Source organism: Xyrauchen texanus, chromosome 13, assembly GCF_025860055.1.
Source record: "Xyrauchen texanus isolate HMW12.3.18 chromosome 13, RBS_HiC_50CHRs, whole genome shotgun sequence".
Lineage (NCBI taxonomy): Eukaryota > Metazoa > Chordata > Actinopteri > Cypriniformes > Catostomidae > Xyrauchen > Xyrauchen texanus.
Genome location: NC_068288.1, coordinates 21883446 through 21900320, shown reverse-complemented (window position 1 = coordinate 21900320; position 16875 = coordinate 21883446). Strand labels below are relative to the sequence as shown.

General features: G+C 41.3%; 1 protein-coding gene across 1 annotated transcript in view; it reads right to left on the bottom strand.

Moving 5' to 3' along the window:
* Positions 1-112: 112 nt before the first annotated feature.
* LOC127653610 (rootletin-like) overlaps positions 113-16875 on the bottom strand; it is a 97825-nt gene continuing 81062 nt past the window's right edge. Inside the window, exons 28-37 of the mRNA XM_052140345.1 lie at positions 16700-16851; positions 16042-16162; positions 15744-15907; positions 11343-11594; positions 10919-11107; positions 9834-9983; positions 9101-9301; positions 4555-4689; positions 1864-2043; positions 113-820 (exon numbers count right to left, since the gene is read on the bottom strand). Of these exons, the coding sequence (XP_051996305.1) occupies positions 737-820; positions 1864-2043; positions 4555-4689; positions 9101-9301; positions 9834-9983; positions 10919-11107; positions 11343-11594; positions 15744-15907; positions 16042-16162; positions 16700-16851 (1628 nt within the window). The 3' untranslated portion in view covers positions 113-736. The remainder of the gene's footprint in view (positions 821-1863; positions 2044-4554; positions 4690-9100; positions 9302-9833; positions 9984-10918; positions 11108-11342; positions 11595-15743; positions 15908-16041; positions 16163-16699; positions 16852-16875) is intronic.

Genomic DNA, 16875 nt, shown 5'->3' with positions numbered 1-16875 from the left:
TATATGGAATGATATTCAGTTGTTCAGATTAATGATTAAGAATCGTATGAACACACATAAAATATACTACCTATATTACTGATTACATATAAGAAAATATCTGATCATTTTCTGTCCTGATTTAGTTAAGCTAATTTACTAAAATAATATATACTTCATGCTCAAAATGGTTTTGTGTGATTAAATAATAATCAAAGCAATCATATAGGTAACAGAGTATTAGACATGTCAATGTAAAGACAGAATAATTGTGTGGTGATTAACAGTTTGTGAGGTGATGTTTAAAATAGGCACAGATGTGATTAAGTGTGTGGGGGAGTGTGTCTGCTCACGCACTTGTGTGTAGTATAGAGCTGTGATTGTACTAAATGCACAAAGATGAACAGAAAAAGACTTAAGTTAGATTTATGGCCTTTTTCAACAATTTGCTTCACAAATCATTAAAACAATTTGGCAATTGCGAAACAGTTTGAGAAACAGTAAACTCTTTGTTTGTTGTTATTGGGTTCTTCTGGTGTTGATCAGGTTTACTTAAAGTGTTTGTACAAATGCAGTCCAACAATTCTCCCTGAGACCAGTGATTTTATTTTTTTAGAAAAAAGTAAATCTCTCTTTGTGTGTGTTCATTGCGTAAGTCCATCTATATATGCACTAGCAGTCTTTAATTGGTTAGAGGGCCTTTTAGATGTTTAGTGACACAAAGCTGCCAGCGGTCAATCCCAAGCCAATGTGGTTTTTAGAGTCCCAATCTGAGCATTTGCCTCATATACGCTTGCCTCCTCTTCATCTCCTGTTCCAGTTGCTCCTTCAGTGTGCACACCTGAGAAACACAGACACACACCAATTATTACAAAGCAGCAGTAACTAGAAGCACACATTTCATGAATTCACCAGGGGATTCTTACAATTGAATGTAATGTAACTGCACACTCCTACTCTTGACTTAGATGACTTGAAAGTTCATTACAACATTAAAAACAAATGCAAAAAAATATTTTTTCAGCACTGGAAGGTTTTTATTTGCCTATCCTTTCCCAGGTGTCCTGTTAGATAGTGTCTTGTTAGGTCATTGTTGGGTATTTGGTCTTTTGTTTAGTGTTATACCTACATGGTATTTGGTTGTATACGTTTATGTGTTTAAACAAATTTCACATGTGTCTCCAAAAAACCCTGTCTGTCTACACTGAAATCAGATGGCGATGGGAAGGAGAGTGGGATCGGGGAAAAGGTGGATTCAAACCCAAGTCATTCACTGAACCAACACCACAGACTGACACACTAATGGTCTGTTTGTGCATGCAAATGGTATCCTCGAAGGTCCATGAAGGGAGTGGGTTCGTCACTTATCAACATAACTAACTGCCCAACCCGTTTGTCAGACAGAAAAACAAGCGATGCGGCCTATTGACCAGGTCGGCAGGCTACATCAATCTCTGCCACACAAGAGAAAATGATCCTTTATTTAAATCAAAGTCTTTTTAGCACAGCTAAAGCACTGAAACCCTCCAATCACTGCGAGAACAACATTAAAATTCAGTTCCCTCTGATTTGGAGTGCAAATGGTCAAATTGTGAAGGCAGTCAGTGCTGTTTACCTAGAACACATAGTCACTCCATAAAAGCAGTGGCTTAAACACCAAAGTTTGTTGGTGCTTATTAGTGCATTATGAATATAAGACTTTCCCAGTAGCAATCTACTTCAAACAAGAGGGAGCTGTGACACGTTCAGCATCAGCATGCAGAAACAGTGTGGTCATAGTGCCATCTAGCTGTTTAAAGCAGCAAGTTGCCACAGTAACTGCTGCGGAAAACCATTTGAACCATTTGTAATAGATGCGGTACCATTTATAAAGCTTTCTCAAACCTGTTCCTCCAAGCAGTGAACCCTCTGGCGGTGGGCTTTCTCCCGAGCCTCCAATGCTCTCTCTGCCTGCTGCTGGGTGTCCCTCATCCGCTCTGTCTCTAGGTCGAGCTCTTGCCTGTGGCGAGTCGTCACTTCCAGGAGCCTCTGGGAGTGGGTTTGCTCCAGGATAGAGATCTGGGACTGCAGAGAAGCACATTAAGTTGCGTTATGGGCCAGTGAGGGTCAATGGCAAGTTAAATCCAATACACACAAAAATTTAGCTGAAAAATGAAGTGGAATCTTCATATTCAGCATTGGAACAAAAGTTCAGTTGACTAGATTTATATTTACATATTATTTATATGCAACAGATTTTAACTATAATAAGTTTTGGCTGTTTGCACTAAAGAATGTTTAAGGTATTAATCTCTGTATAGAAATGGATGGAAAAACAATTTTGGCATTAAATTGTGTAAGTTATATAGTTCTCCTTCTGTCACTCACTCGAAGTTGTGTCGATGTAGTGACACTAAGTGTCACTCTTGGGAGCCCCCAAACAATTCAGATCTTTGAGAAAAGGCCAATGAAAATTGGCAAGTGGAATTTGCATGCAGCTCCCCCGGACATTAGGTTATAAAAGGAAGCTGGAATGCATGATTCATTCAGATTTTTTCTTCGGAGCCGAGCGGTTGTGTGTCAGCAAGCTGAATACCTCTGCTGTTCCAATTCACCTCTACAGAAGCATTTGCTATTGGATATACCGCGCATTTCATCGGCTTTCTCACCTAGTGCAGAGTACTCCCCTGGGTGCTTCGACAGCGCTAGAAGAGTGTATTTCTGATCTAAAGAGTATATTTCCTCAATTAGAGCAAACACATTTATGTGAACGTCTTTTTAAAGACGCATTTTTTTAAAGATGCCTTTCCGTCTCTGTGTAGTTTCTGTGTGCAGTCATTACCTCCCTGTCTCTGATGGCCATGATCGCTGCCTTAAGTGTCTGGACCACAATCACATTGAGGAAGCGTTAGCAGATAATTCATGTTCTCACTGTGAGAATATTACCATGGCAACGTTGCATTCGCGGCTTTCTGTCTTCCGGGGTAAAGCCACTTCAGCTGTCCCCTCTTCTTGTCCTTCTACCTACGGGTATGAGGCCGGCCCAGTTGATGCTGAAGATGATTCTGGGGCTTCAATGGGTACGGTTCCATCAGGTAATCCCCCACGGACAGCTCATTCTCCAGCTTGATTGTTTGCTCCAGTCCAGTTCTGGGATGAGACAGGCAGCTCACCTCAGTGCCAGCCTAATGTCCCTTTCGGAGCTCACATATGAGATGTCCATCGCTGCATCGGAGAGCGCCTTGGTGATGTCAGACGGCGAGGACTCGACTGGGCTAGTGCCTTCGGGTGTGCCAGCTCAGTCTGAGGCCAACGTGGAGCTGACCACTATGCTTGCCCGGGCCACCGCGAGTATCAGGCTGGACTGGCCAACCCCAGTCATCAAGCAGCCGTTGAATTGAAGACTGGTTCTTTGGGTTGGCGCACTGCTCACGGTTCAGGGCGGCGTTTAGGGCTTCGGGTCAACTGGGAAAAGAACACGTGCTCCCCGGTTCAGAGCATTTAATTTCTCGGCATGGAGTTAGACTCAGTCTCAATGTCAGTGCCTCACAAGCGTGCTGAACTGCCTGAATTTATTCAGGTGGAGAACGGTGGTTCCACTGAAATATTTTCAGAGGCTCCTGGGGCATATGGCATTCTCAGCAGTGGTCACGTCATTCGGGTTGATACATATGAGACCGCTACAGCACTGACTGGATGAGTTCACGAATCATGAGCCCTGGATGTCCTTCCTCCCTAGCTCTCTGGCTTGTGAATTCAGCGGAGGAATTCGTAGTCGAACCCAGTGCATGTGCTAACATGCCCTGTACTGGGGTAAGTGCTCCACAAGTGCCGGTTACCCCAGTAACTTCCTGTGATGTATCTTCCACGGCATGGTCTCCCTTCGGTAGACCCGCGTGTCTATTGGGCAGAGCCCTCTCTGCCCCGGTCACTGTGTTTGTAGAGCTCCTCCCTTCCTACCGCCGTGCCCCGTATTTGCCACATGTGAACCCTAAATTCAGGGCAGGGTGTGGTCTCCATGGGGTCTTTTCCCCCTAAAAGAATAGGAAAGGAAAAGAACACCTTCCATGGTGCATTTAATGAGCGTTAAAAGACCGTCTGTGTGACAGAAGGGGAATGTCTCGATTACTGTCGTAATCTCCGTTCCCTGATGGAGGGAATCAGACGATGTGTCCCTCTTGCCACAATGCTGTAATACCTTCTGAAATGTCCGGGACCTTGTCTCGGCTCCTCTGCACAAAACCTGAATGAATCATGCATTACAGCTCCCTTTTATACCCATATGTCTGGGGGAGTGGCATGCAAAATCCACTCACCAACATTCATTGGCCTTTTCTCAAAGATCTGAGGTGTTTTGGGGCTCCCAAGAGCGACATCAAATGTCACAACATCGACACAATGTCTCATTCCCTTCATCAGGAAACGGAGGTTACGACAGTAACCGAGATGTTTCCTTTCTCAGTGATACGACTTTTAACACAGGGTCTCAGCATCAGCAATGGGAATCAAATCTTGGAGCCTGGACATCATAAGGAATCTGATAAACATTGAAGTAGATGCTGATTTATTTGTTCAAATATTTCTCGAGCCTCTCACCTGTAGTGCATGAATTTCAGCCTGAGTTCCACTCAACTCTTGCTCTAGAATTATGATTTTTTGTTCGTGCTGTTCTCTCTCCTCTCGCCCAGCATGCAATGCTTCCTCCTCCTTCCTCTGACGATTCTGTTCCACCTGAACACAACATACAAAAGTATTACATCTTCAATACCATCACATGCTGTACAGTAATGTACAGAATAAGTATCTCAAGCTACACCTCTCAGGAAGAGTGTGTCAGGGTCCTACCTTCTGTCTTTTTTTCATTACTTTTTAGTGGCAGGATCCTTACATTTATGGTCTTTTGTATATTTTTTTGCCTTTCTGTTTGTCGTTTGTACCCATGTGCTCCTCTGCCCTGCTTATTTCTGTAGTCCATCTCATTCCCTGGCCCCATCCCCTTGTTTCTTTGAATATCTGTTCATTAGCCTCACCTGCCCACCTAATTTGCCCTCTTGATTTCTCCCTTTATTTTGATTCTGGCCCAATCCGTTCAACTTTTTAATTCTTGTAAATTAGTTTGTTAGTTCGTTTTTGTTTATGGTTTTACACTTTTGTGTTTAGTTTTTGAATCCTGATGTTTTTTGTAATTTTTCTTAAGACATTTAAGAGTTTCTTGACTGTCTGAGTTTGAGTTCACTTGCACAAAACCTGACAGAAGAATCCAGCCAGATTTGAACTCAGCAGACAGTCAATATTATGGTCCTCACCCTCCATCCAGCTCCAGTAATCTTTTTCCTTTTTTTACGAGAGACTTAACAACCCTCTTTCTGCACCTTACTCAGGCAATGATCTTCTACCACCAGCTGTCCAATTCCTTAACCTGTCCCTGACCCACATAGTCCCATTGCGGCAGTTTTGATTAGGGAAGTAGGAGGAGGGCTCCTACCTCAACCCAATTTTCAGCTCCCACGGAAGCATTTGTCCTTGCCAGTATGGTCCCCATGGGGGGGTTTGTCTTTGTTTCTGCAGCTCATCTGGAGGCTACCGAGTGCACCGCAGCTCCCCTAGAGGCGGCCGAGTGTGCTGCATCTTTGCTTCACTCTCATAGGAGAAGGAAGAGGCATAGGAGGGTTCTCAGCCATATACCTATCACCAATACTCCCTGCCTGGAGATTGTTCCCAAGTTGCCAGCAATCCCTGCCATGGAGGCCATTCTTCTGCTGCCAGCACTGCCTGGCACAGCCATGGAGGCCATTCCCCTGCTGCCAGTGCTCACTGCCACAGAGGCCATTCCCCAGCTTCCTACCATTTTACAAGCTGTCAACGCTGACCCTTCCCTCTCACCAGGGGCTGCCAACGACCCATATCTTTATCCGGCAGTCTACCAACTCCTTCCCTTTCCCAGTGGCTGCCGCCAACCCATCTGTTTCTCCTGCGGCTGCCTTTGACCCAGCCCTTCCCCAACGGCTGCCATCGACCAGTTCCCTGCTCCTGCGGCAACCCTCTTCGAACTCGCTTCCCTGACTGCCCCACCAGGTCTCGCTACCCCGTGTGCCCCAGTGTTGTCGGACTTCATCCCCATTCTGGGATTGCCTGATTCCCTTCTTGTTTCAATGCCACCAGACCTCATCTCCGCTCGAGATCCTCAAAATCCTCTTTTCGCTATGGAGCCATTGGACCTAATACCTGAACCAGCGTCCGTCTGCACCATCTCTGTCTTAGGTCTGCCTGACTCTGCCTCATTTGTTTTCCACACTTTCCCCCCCAGATGGTGCTGTGTGCCCCCCTTGTTATGTTTTTCGGTCCCATTCTGGTCCTTTCTGCCTATGTCTCCTAGACCTGTCCTCTGCCTTCCTGCTCTGCTGGCCCCACCCTAGTCTGCCCTGCCCAGTTTTGATCCCCCCCCCCTGTAATTACAGAAGGTCCTGCCTTCTGTAATTACTTTTTAGTGACAATACTCTGACACTCATTTTCAATGTTATGTTTTGACATTCTGTTTGTTGTTTGTACCCATGTGCTCCTCTACCTTGCATGTTTCTGTTCCCTGACCTCACCTATCTTGTTTTCCTGATTATTTGTTCATTAGTCTCACATGCCCTCTTTAATTGCTCACTTAATTTCTCCCTCTTTATATTCTCCTCATGTGCTCTGTCCTGTGCTGGATTCTTTCTCCTGATTTAATTGTGTTTTCTATTTTTAGATTCTGGTCCAGTGCTTTGTACTTTTGCTTTTTGCTAATTCGTTTCTTATTTTTTAATTGTTTTTCATAGTTTTTTCCATCTCATGGGGGTTTTAGTTTTCAGCCAAGTTGACTATTATCCGGGTCTTTTGTGTTTCGTTTTTGTATCCTGTTTTTGTATTTTTCAGAGTTTGTTTTTGACTGTCTGCGCTTGGGTTCCCTTGCACAATACCTGACAGATTGTATGTTTCAGTCATTTCATCAGAGACAAAAAAAAAAACATGCAAAGATAATTATCAGCAAAAACACACACACACACACACACACACACACACACACACACACACACACACACACACACACATATGTTGTGTTTCCATGTTTTATGGGGACTTTCCATAGACATAATGGTTTTTATACTGTACAAACTTTATATTCTATCCCCTAAACCTAACCCTACCCCTAAACCTAACCCTCACAGAAAACTTTCTGCATTTTTACATTTTCAAAAAACATAATTTAGTATGATTTATAAGCTGTTTTCCTCATGGGGACCGAAAAAATGTCCCCACAAGGTCAAACATTTCGGGTTTTACTATCCTTATGGGGACATTTGGTCCCCACAAAGTGATAAATACACGCTCACACATACACACACACACACACACACACACACACACACACACACACACACACACACACGTTGTGTTTCCATGTTTTATGGGGACTTTCCATAGACATAATGGTTTTTATACTGTACAAACTTTATATTCTATCCCCTAAACCTAACCCTCACAGAAAACTTTTTGCATTTTTACATTTTCAAAAAACATAATTTAGTATGATTTATAAGCTGTTTTCCTCATGGGGACCGACAAAATGTCCCCACAAGGTCAAAAATTTCGGGTTTTACTATCCTTATGGGGACATTTGGTCCCCACAAAGTGATAAATACACGCTCACACACACACACACACACACACACACACATTCAAAAGAAAAGTCATGCCTCTCAAACACTACAAACATATAAAAATATCTAAATTTATATAAATAAAAAATAATTTACCATTTATATTTATACTATCATAAAGTTATTACTATACTATATTATTACTATTGTTTTCATAATATATTAAGAGATATTATATATTTTTACGTAAGATGCAAAATTACATAAAATAATACAGGTACATAAGGCTTAAGACATAAGGCATCTTGTTTTCAGAGATACAGTGCATTCAGGTATAAGGTCTCACAGTTGAAAACACAAATCACAGCAAATACCAAGCCATGAGGTCAAAGGAACTGCCAGCAGAGCTCAGAGACAGGATTGTGTCGAAGCACAGATCTGGGCAAGGCTACAAAAAAAAACAGGCACCGCTCATCACCTGCGCAATACCATCCCAACAGTGAAGCATGGTGGTTGTATCATCATGCTGTGGGGGTGTTTTTCAGTGGCAGGGACTGGAGGACTGGTCAAGGTTGAAGGAAAGCTGAACGCAGCAAAATACAGAAATATTCGTAATGAAAACCTGGTCCAGAACACTCAGGACCACAGACTGGACCGAAGGTTCACCTTCCAGCCAAGACAACTCAAGAGTGGCTTAGGGAAAACTTGAATGTACTTGAGTGGCCCAGCCAGAGCCTGGACTTTAACCCAATCGAAAATCTCTGGAGAGACCAAGGATCTGCAGAGAAGAATGGCAGAAAATCCCCAAATCCAGGTGTGCAAAGCTTGTCGCATCATACCCAAAAAGGCTGTAATCACTGCTAAAGGTGCTTCAACTAAGTACTGAGTTAAGGGTCTGAATAGTTATGTCAATGTGACATTTCAGTTATTTTCCTTTTAATAAATTTGCAAAGTTATCTCAAATCTGTTTTTTGCCGGTGTGGAGTGTAGATTGATGTGAAAGCATAAATTTCAACATAACCAAATGTGAAAAAAATTAAGTGGTCTGAATACTTTCTGAATGCACTGTATCTAACAAAATTAAGTGAGGTTTATGCTTAAAACAAGGGAAAATAAAATTAACTAAAAGGGAAAAAAGTTACACCATTTGTTTTCTTGTTTAAGCATACATTTATTATTAAATTCTCTGAAAACAAGACTTAATTTAAGTTAAATTGCTTCTCAAGTTAATGTACTGTTTTTGTGTTTTTTTTAAGGATGTTTAGATATTTTTACTGGAAAATTACAATAATACAGATAAAAAATATTTCTTTATTTTTCATTAAAGAGCCTGAGAAAAATCTACAATATGGGAGGCACTTCAAACAAGCTCTCATGGAAATGTACCACTACCAATAATACTAACTGTGATTAGTCTGCATATAATAAACATCACAGCTAATGAAATACAGAGGAAATTCTTATTGTAAGTCAATATCTCTGGGCTATGTTTACATAAACATGACGTGTACCTTCTCCAGGGTACGTTTTAGAGAGGACTTGTCTTTGCCCAAACGGAGCAGCATCCTCTCCATCTCAGATTTTTCTCCCTCCACCTGATGGACAGTAGCTTGCAGTGCAGCTAATTGCTCCTGAAGCTGGCCTTTCTCTCCCTTCAGGTGTGCATAGCTATCTTGCATCTCCAGCTCAGCCTCTTGCCTCTGTCTCACGGCCTAATACATTTGAACAGAGATTACCAAAAGTTACCATCTGTGTGGCTGTTGACAAGACGAGAACTGGTTGTTGATTAACATGGTGTGACTAGACATGACTAGACTAGATTGTTGCATGATAACAGTGTTGCACGTCACATTAACCTGACACCAATAAGTTTTCAATTATTTGTTGAATGTGTGCCTGCAAGGAACAAATGATTTTAAAGGAATAGTTTACACAAAAATGTTCATAATTTACTCACGGATGTCTATTGAAAACCATTTGACTTAAATTTCAGTCTGTTCCTCACTCAAAGCAATCAAGGTCTCAGAAGTCTTGGAAATTTGTGCATAAGTCATATGGGCAACTTTTACTTGCATTTATGGTGCTTTTTTGTCCTTTTAGACATTGACAGCCCCTGGTTCCATTCACCAGAAGAAAGATGTCAATGACTTTAGGGTGAGTAAATGAAGACAAAACAAAAATTTATGATTAACTATCCCTTTAAAAACATTGTGCAAACAGTATGATTATGCATGTGTGCATAACCTTCTGCAGGCCGCGTGTCTGTTTGTCCAGTTCGAAGACCCTGAGTTCTGACTCTTCCTGGGTTCTCTGCAGGCTTTGTAGTCTCTCACTCAGGCCACGATTTTGCTTCCTACTGTCTGTCAGTGTCTCCCGTGTCTTATCCAACCTTTCCTGTGCACACAGATAGACAAGTATGAACAGGCATCAGTTTACACATGCATAATCAGACATACACCGTTTTAATAAAGAGGCTATACTTTTCCTTGCTGCTACCAAAAATATTTATACTGAGGCAGAGTTTTTTGATACTTATCTATTTATTGTTATTGTTGCAAGAGTTTATCGTTTACAGTGGACTTATTGCATTGCCATGTCTATAAGTTGCACTGCAGACCTGGTTATGTCCTTGCTTCAACCAATGCACTGTTTTTCTCTCTCTCCCTTTACTTTTCTCCTCCGGTCATATTTTATAGGCAAGAGCATGCAAGTCTAAATAATTAACTTCATGAGATTGTTTGTGAGTTCATGATTAAGCAATATTATCAGCCTGCTAGTGTTCTTAATAAAGGGTTTAACTAAAAGGGTAAAAGGCAAAGTTTCATCAAGTTTTTGAGCTTGTTATCTATGTTGCTGTTGTAGGACTTATGGTGCTCATGTGTATTATAAGTTAGTTTATTGAACAGCTAACATGTATCGCTGCTAGTAAGGACAGCTTACTTGTATTTTATTGCATTAGAGTATCAGAGCTGTCGAAATTAACACGTTAATGCATACGATTAATACAATTTTATGTGTTAATTTTTTAACACTGTTAATGTTTGATTCAGTTTGCCATTGTAACTGTTTGATTGTGTTTTGTGTGAATTCTAAAAACTGATCTGAACTGTCAGAGCTGATTAGTACTGAAGAACTGAAGTCATTTGCACATTGTTTTGAGGAATTTTATCATCATTGACTCATCATCCATGAGCATAGCACCGTCACCAAATAAGTATATTATCAAGGGTAGTTATCATACACCTGTAAATCTTCTATACTTTACATGAACTATGCCCATGCAACCAATCCTGCATCTATGTGCGTAAGCACACAACGCTCATGCTGACCTGCAGCATCTTCCGTTCATGCTCACTGGCTGTGAGAGCTCGCTGCAGTTGTGCGGCCTGATCCCGTGCTGCTCCAGCAGCAGAATTGCTGTCGGTCAGGGATGTAGTCATAGCCTGCAGTTGCTCCCTTAACTGGGTCTCTTGCAGTTCTGTTTGTGCCAGGGCAGTCGCCAACCTCTCACCCTCTTTCTACGTTATGAAAAAAGAGCAGCATTAGAGTATGTTGTCCAAAGATGATTGAAAGATGACTGATGTCCTGTTATCAGAGTTGTGCCATTGTGTTACCTGTAATGGAGTTGTGTTCTTGCTTTAAGCAAGACAGGGTTCTCCCCCTGTGGAGTTCGAACCTAAAACCTTTCGGCTGACAGCCCACATCTTTAACCACCAAACCATTCCTCTAGAGACTGCAGAAACCTTCACACACCTTCAAAAGGGCAGCCAGCTCTTCACTATCTCCCAGCTCTCTACGGAGGTTGGTGAGGCGTTCCTGCAATGAGCTGACCTCTGTCTCCATCTCTGTGGCTCGGATCTGGGCACGCTGCAGCTCTCCCTCCAGCCCTCGCCGCATGAGATCCAGCCTGGTGGCTCGAGCCTCCGCAGCCTCACACATTTCCTTTATACGGCGACGCTCAGCATCCAGACCTTCCTCAGAGGCCTGGGAGCGCTCCAGCTTCTCCTGAGCATAATAAAGTGATATACTGATAATGATGCTTGCCAGGAGCAACTCATCAGATATTTTTACAGTGAACTTTGACAAATGATTAGTACTTGTACAAACAGGATCTCTGTATTTTTATGCATTGTACCGCTGCATCATATTGCACAGATCACCTGTCACATTTTATTTGTTAATTTGTTGCCTAGCACAATGTGTACACTATGTGTATATATGTATTCATAACACAACTGTTTTTGATAACTATTTATTTATTGCTATTATTTAATGTGTTTATCTTTTAGTTTCTTGTCTACAGAGTGTATGTGTTATTGCATTGTTCACAGTGTGATGTTTACAAGTGTTTATTGTCATGTCTTTAAGATTCACTGCAGACCCATGAAACAACATTTTGTTCCACTGTTTACTTGTATATGGCTAAAATAACAATGGACCCCTTTCACATTTCTAGGTATGGAATGCAGAAGTCAACTCTAGTCTGGTAAACTTCCATAGCAGTGAATCGAAGAACACAGCAAAAGATTGTTGCGTAACAAAATTTATATTCCCTACAATTTTTTATGTACAAATTGTATGCAATCTTAAGGACTGTGGTTAATTATATAATAATTATTATATTAGTAGATACCATGTGTCCCCATTGTTTTTCATTGATATTTTTAAAGCAGCATAGAGAGAATCTGGACTTTATATGCATCAAACAATCATATGTTGTTCATGCGTTCTTTATATGTACAGCAGGGTTAAACCATGGATGTAACAAATAAAAAATATTCCTCCTGCATAAAGTGAGATTTTGTCCAATATATACAGTGCCTTGCAAAAGTATTCAGACCCCTGACCAATTATCTCATATTACTGAATTACAAATGGTTCAATGAAATTTCATTCCGTTTGATATTTTATTTTAAAACACTGGAACTCAAAATCAATTATTGTTAGGTGACATTGGTTTTATGTTGGGAAATATATATATATATATATAATATATCTTGTTTGCATAAGTATTCAACCCATGTGCAGTGGAAGCTATCAGGTTACACTGATGAAAGAAATTTACCTAACGAGGACACAATTACCATTGGCATCCGCTTGTGAATTATTAAAGGTGTAATCACATTTCCTGGATAAAAAACCCATTGTTGAAGGATAATTGAAGAAGTGAAGTGAATCTGAAGAAAAAATTAAGAACAAAGAGCATTCCACAGAAGTTAGAGATGGATATCCCAGTGAGCACAGTTGGATCAATAATCAGGAAGTGGAAGCTGCACCACACCACACAGGCACTGCCAAGAAAAGTTAGTCCCTCAAAACTCAACGCTCTAGCAAAAAGGAGACTTGTGAGAGAAGCCACAGCAAGGCTTCAATCACTTTGAAGGAGCTACAGAGTTCAGTGGCTGGGAATGGTGCACCAGTCAACTGTATCAAGCATAATGCTGGCCTGTATGGGGGTGGCAAGAAAGAAGCCGTTACTCAAAAGTACCAACTGAAAGCACATCTGGAGTTTGCCAGAAAGAATGTAAGTGAGCCAGCTGTGATGTGGGAGGTTTTGTGGTCAGATGAGACAAAGATAGATCTTTTTGGCCAAAACTCAAAGTGCTATGTGTGGTGCAAACCTAACAATTCCTATACCTCAAGATACACCATCCCTACAGTGAAGTATGGTGGTAGCAGCATCATGCTGTGGGGATGCTTCTCATCAGCAGGGACTGAGCATCTTGTTAGAATTGAAGGAAGAATTGATGGAGCAAAATATAAGGAAATACTGCAAGAGAACCTGCTTCAGTCCGCTAAAAAACTGAAGCTTTCAGCAGGACAATGATCCCAAGCACAAGGCCAAAGCAACATTAGAGTGGCTCAAGAACAAAAAGATAAATGTCCTACAGTGGCCCAGTCAAAGTCCTGATCTCAATCCTATTGAGAATCTGTGGCACTATTTGTCCACAATCGTCACCCAACCTGGAGCAACCTGGAGCAAATCTGCTAAGAAGAATGAGCCAAAATCACTTTGTCACTTTGTGCAAAGCTGGTACATATGTACCCCAAAATACTTAAAGCAGTTATTGCAGCAAAAGATGGCTAGACCAAATATAAATGTGTGGGGGTTCAATACTTATATCTTACTGATATTACATCAATTTCATTTTTCATAAAAATTTTCCCGACAAAAAAAACATGTCACCTTACAATAATTGATTTTGAGTTTCAGTGTTTTAAAATAAAATATCAATCAGAATTTAATTTCAGTGTCCCATTTGTTCAGTGTAATTTGAGAGAATTGGTCAGGGGTCTGAATACTTTTGCAAGGCACTGTTTATTAGATGAAATCAAGTTTGATGATCCCAAAACATAAAAATAATTTAATTCACCAATTACACTGCCTTTGTTTAAGAAAAGTAAAAACAATTTTTGGCTTTTTTTCCTCTGCGCATGAATGCAGCAACCACTAATCTAGAATCTAATAAACGTTTCACTTATTATTAAGGTGTGGATTTGGCTTTGGGAAACTGACCTGCAGTAATTTGCCATTTAATCTCAAAGCAGATATCGAAAGCAAGAGGCGGAAGATTAAGTGAGATAACTCCACTATGAAATTCTCGATGCGAGAGCGGAAAACTTTTCCAATCAAATGCACAATTGTACAACAAAAGAATGAAAGCAGAATGCTGCACCTGCAAATTAGGACACACTGATCTGTAAGATCATACATGTTTATTAGATTTGATGCAGGGATTTTGTGTGTGTTCGCTGGGATTCATGGAAATATGCTTGGCCAATGTACAGTATTATCAAGCTTACATATTCAGTTGAGGGTGATCTAACATTCGCACCCCCGAAGAACCGGGCTTGCATCTAGCTGGCAGCTGCACTGACATGATTGCAAAATAAAAATATACCTTATTATCTACTTATCTATTAATTTATTATCGAATAGTAGTGTAGACTTCTAGCTCACCTTTTGCTGCACTACCATGTTCGCGTAGCACACCCTCATCCTCTCTGGCAATGTGATGCATTCCAAAAGAAATATTTGCCAGTTCTTTTGATTTTCTCCTCTTTTCTCCCCAATCTAAAATTCCCAATTCCCAATGCACTCCAAGTCCTGGTGGTGGCATAGTGACACGCCTCAATCCGGGTGGCAGAGGATGAATCTCAGTTGCTTCCGTGTCTGAGATGTCAATCCGCGCATTTTATCACATGGCTTGTTGAGCGCGTTATCGAGGAGACGTAGCGTGTGTGGAGGCCCACGCTATTCTCAGTGGCACTCCACCAAGAGTGAGAACCACACATTATAGGGACCACGAGGAGGTTACCTCATGTGACTCTACCCTCCTTAGCAACCAGGCCAATTTGGCTGGAGTCACTCAGCACACCCTGGATTCTAACTCGCGACTCCAGGTGTGGTAGTCAGCATGAGCTACCATTCCCCGATTTCTTCATTCTTAAATTTGATTTATACTTTGCATTTATGTCGGCTATAAGGTTGGCAACATCACTAAAACAATATTTGAACTCCCTCAGGCCTATTGCTTATTTCACAGGTTCCCAAACCAACATATCACAAAACGCATTCTGGGTTGAGCAAGCGGCACTGCGCGAGCGGTGTGGAATCTTCAAAAAGGCACTCTCCACTCTGAAATTATCTCTGCTCCACTCACATGTTCTGGTTCTCACCCACACCTATCATATCACTTCTAAAGATATGGATTTAACCACCAGAGTTGTCTGGAGTACTTTTATGTTGCTCTCATGTGGATTTTGGAGCTTCAAAATGTTGGCACCCATTTACTTGCATTGTATGGACCAACAGAGCTGAAATATTCTTCTAAAAATCTTTGTTTGTGTTTAGCAGATTAAAAAATGCATACATATCTGGGATGGCACGAGGGTCAGTAAATGATGAGAGAATTTTCATTTTTGGGTGAAATGAAGTCGGAAATACACTATCGCAGTCTGTGTAAAGAGTCCATAAACTTCAAATTACCTGACTTGTGGGGTGAAGATTGTGGGGTGAAGTGGGAATGAACACGTATCTGTGTATCAAACTATGGTGTTGTAATAAGTGCAAGCTATACTATTTGAGTGAGAGTAAGTTTGGATTATTGCATATACCATCTCTATGTTTATGTAGTATGTATGAGTGTTAACCTGCAGTTCTTTGGCCTCTGTCTCAGATATCTGAAGGCTATTCCTCAATTTGGCCAACTCTTCACTCATAATCCTCTTCTCTCGTTCTCCACGCTGAACTGTCTCATCCCGTAAGGAGAGGGATGTTTGTGTCCCCTCTAAGTGCTCGGCTAGCTCACGCTTTCCTGGCAAACACACACCCACACATTCACAAACTTGTTAATCAGAAACAGAGCCATAAACAATGAATTACTGAGTGGAGTAATTCCTGAGTGGAGTAATTCTGGAACCCAAGAGTCAGGCTGGGGATCTCTCTTACCCTCCTCCAGATCTCTAATAGATTGTTTCAGCATCTGTATACGTGAGTTGCTTCTCTCCTGACTGGCCTGCAGGCTTTCCACCTGTTTGCAGAGAGTCTGCACCTGTGCCTGAGCCTCATCCTACATACAAACAGAGAGAAGGATCTAAGTAGGTCATGTTCTTATAGCAGTGTGTATGGTCCTTGTTACCTTGTGTTGATCAGGTTAATCAAATTGTGCTGTTATCGTGTGCCTTGTTTTATACTTTTTTACTAAGGAATCTGTTGTTTTGTCTATGGCATATATCACCAGGTTAATGCATCATGTCAATATCATCAAAAATCATTGGGGTTTGATGTTACTGATGTGTCACCATATGTGATTTGTGCTCTGTATTCAGGAGTTTATCAGTGATTTGATTTGAGAGTGAATAATGATCTAAATTTCAGTCTGTTCAGACAAAGTTATTGTATGCCTTCAGAAGACTTGGAATATAATGCACATTTATGATAATTTTGCTTGCTTTAAAGTTAGGCACTCTCAACTGCTAATGTACGGAAATCAGTATTCCTTTGTTTTCCACAGAATAAAAAAAGACATATGGGTATAAAACAACAAAGTTGATTTAATGTATTTGAATCTCTTTTTATCTTTTTATTTGTGGTGATGTAGAGGTACCCGGTCTCTCTGTGTTTCCCTGAGTTCTTGCTGGAAGTTGTGCAGTGACATCTGAACTGAGTCCAGATCCAACTCTCCATCCTCTCCACGGGAGGGGGACAGAGAACAAACCGGCAACCCGCATATCCCAGTCTCATCTGACATGATTTCACCTTAGGGCACACACACATTTCCCA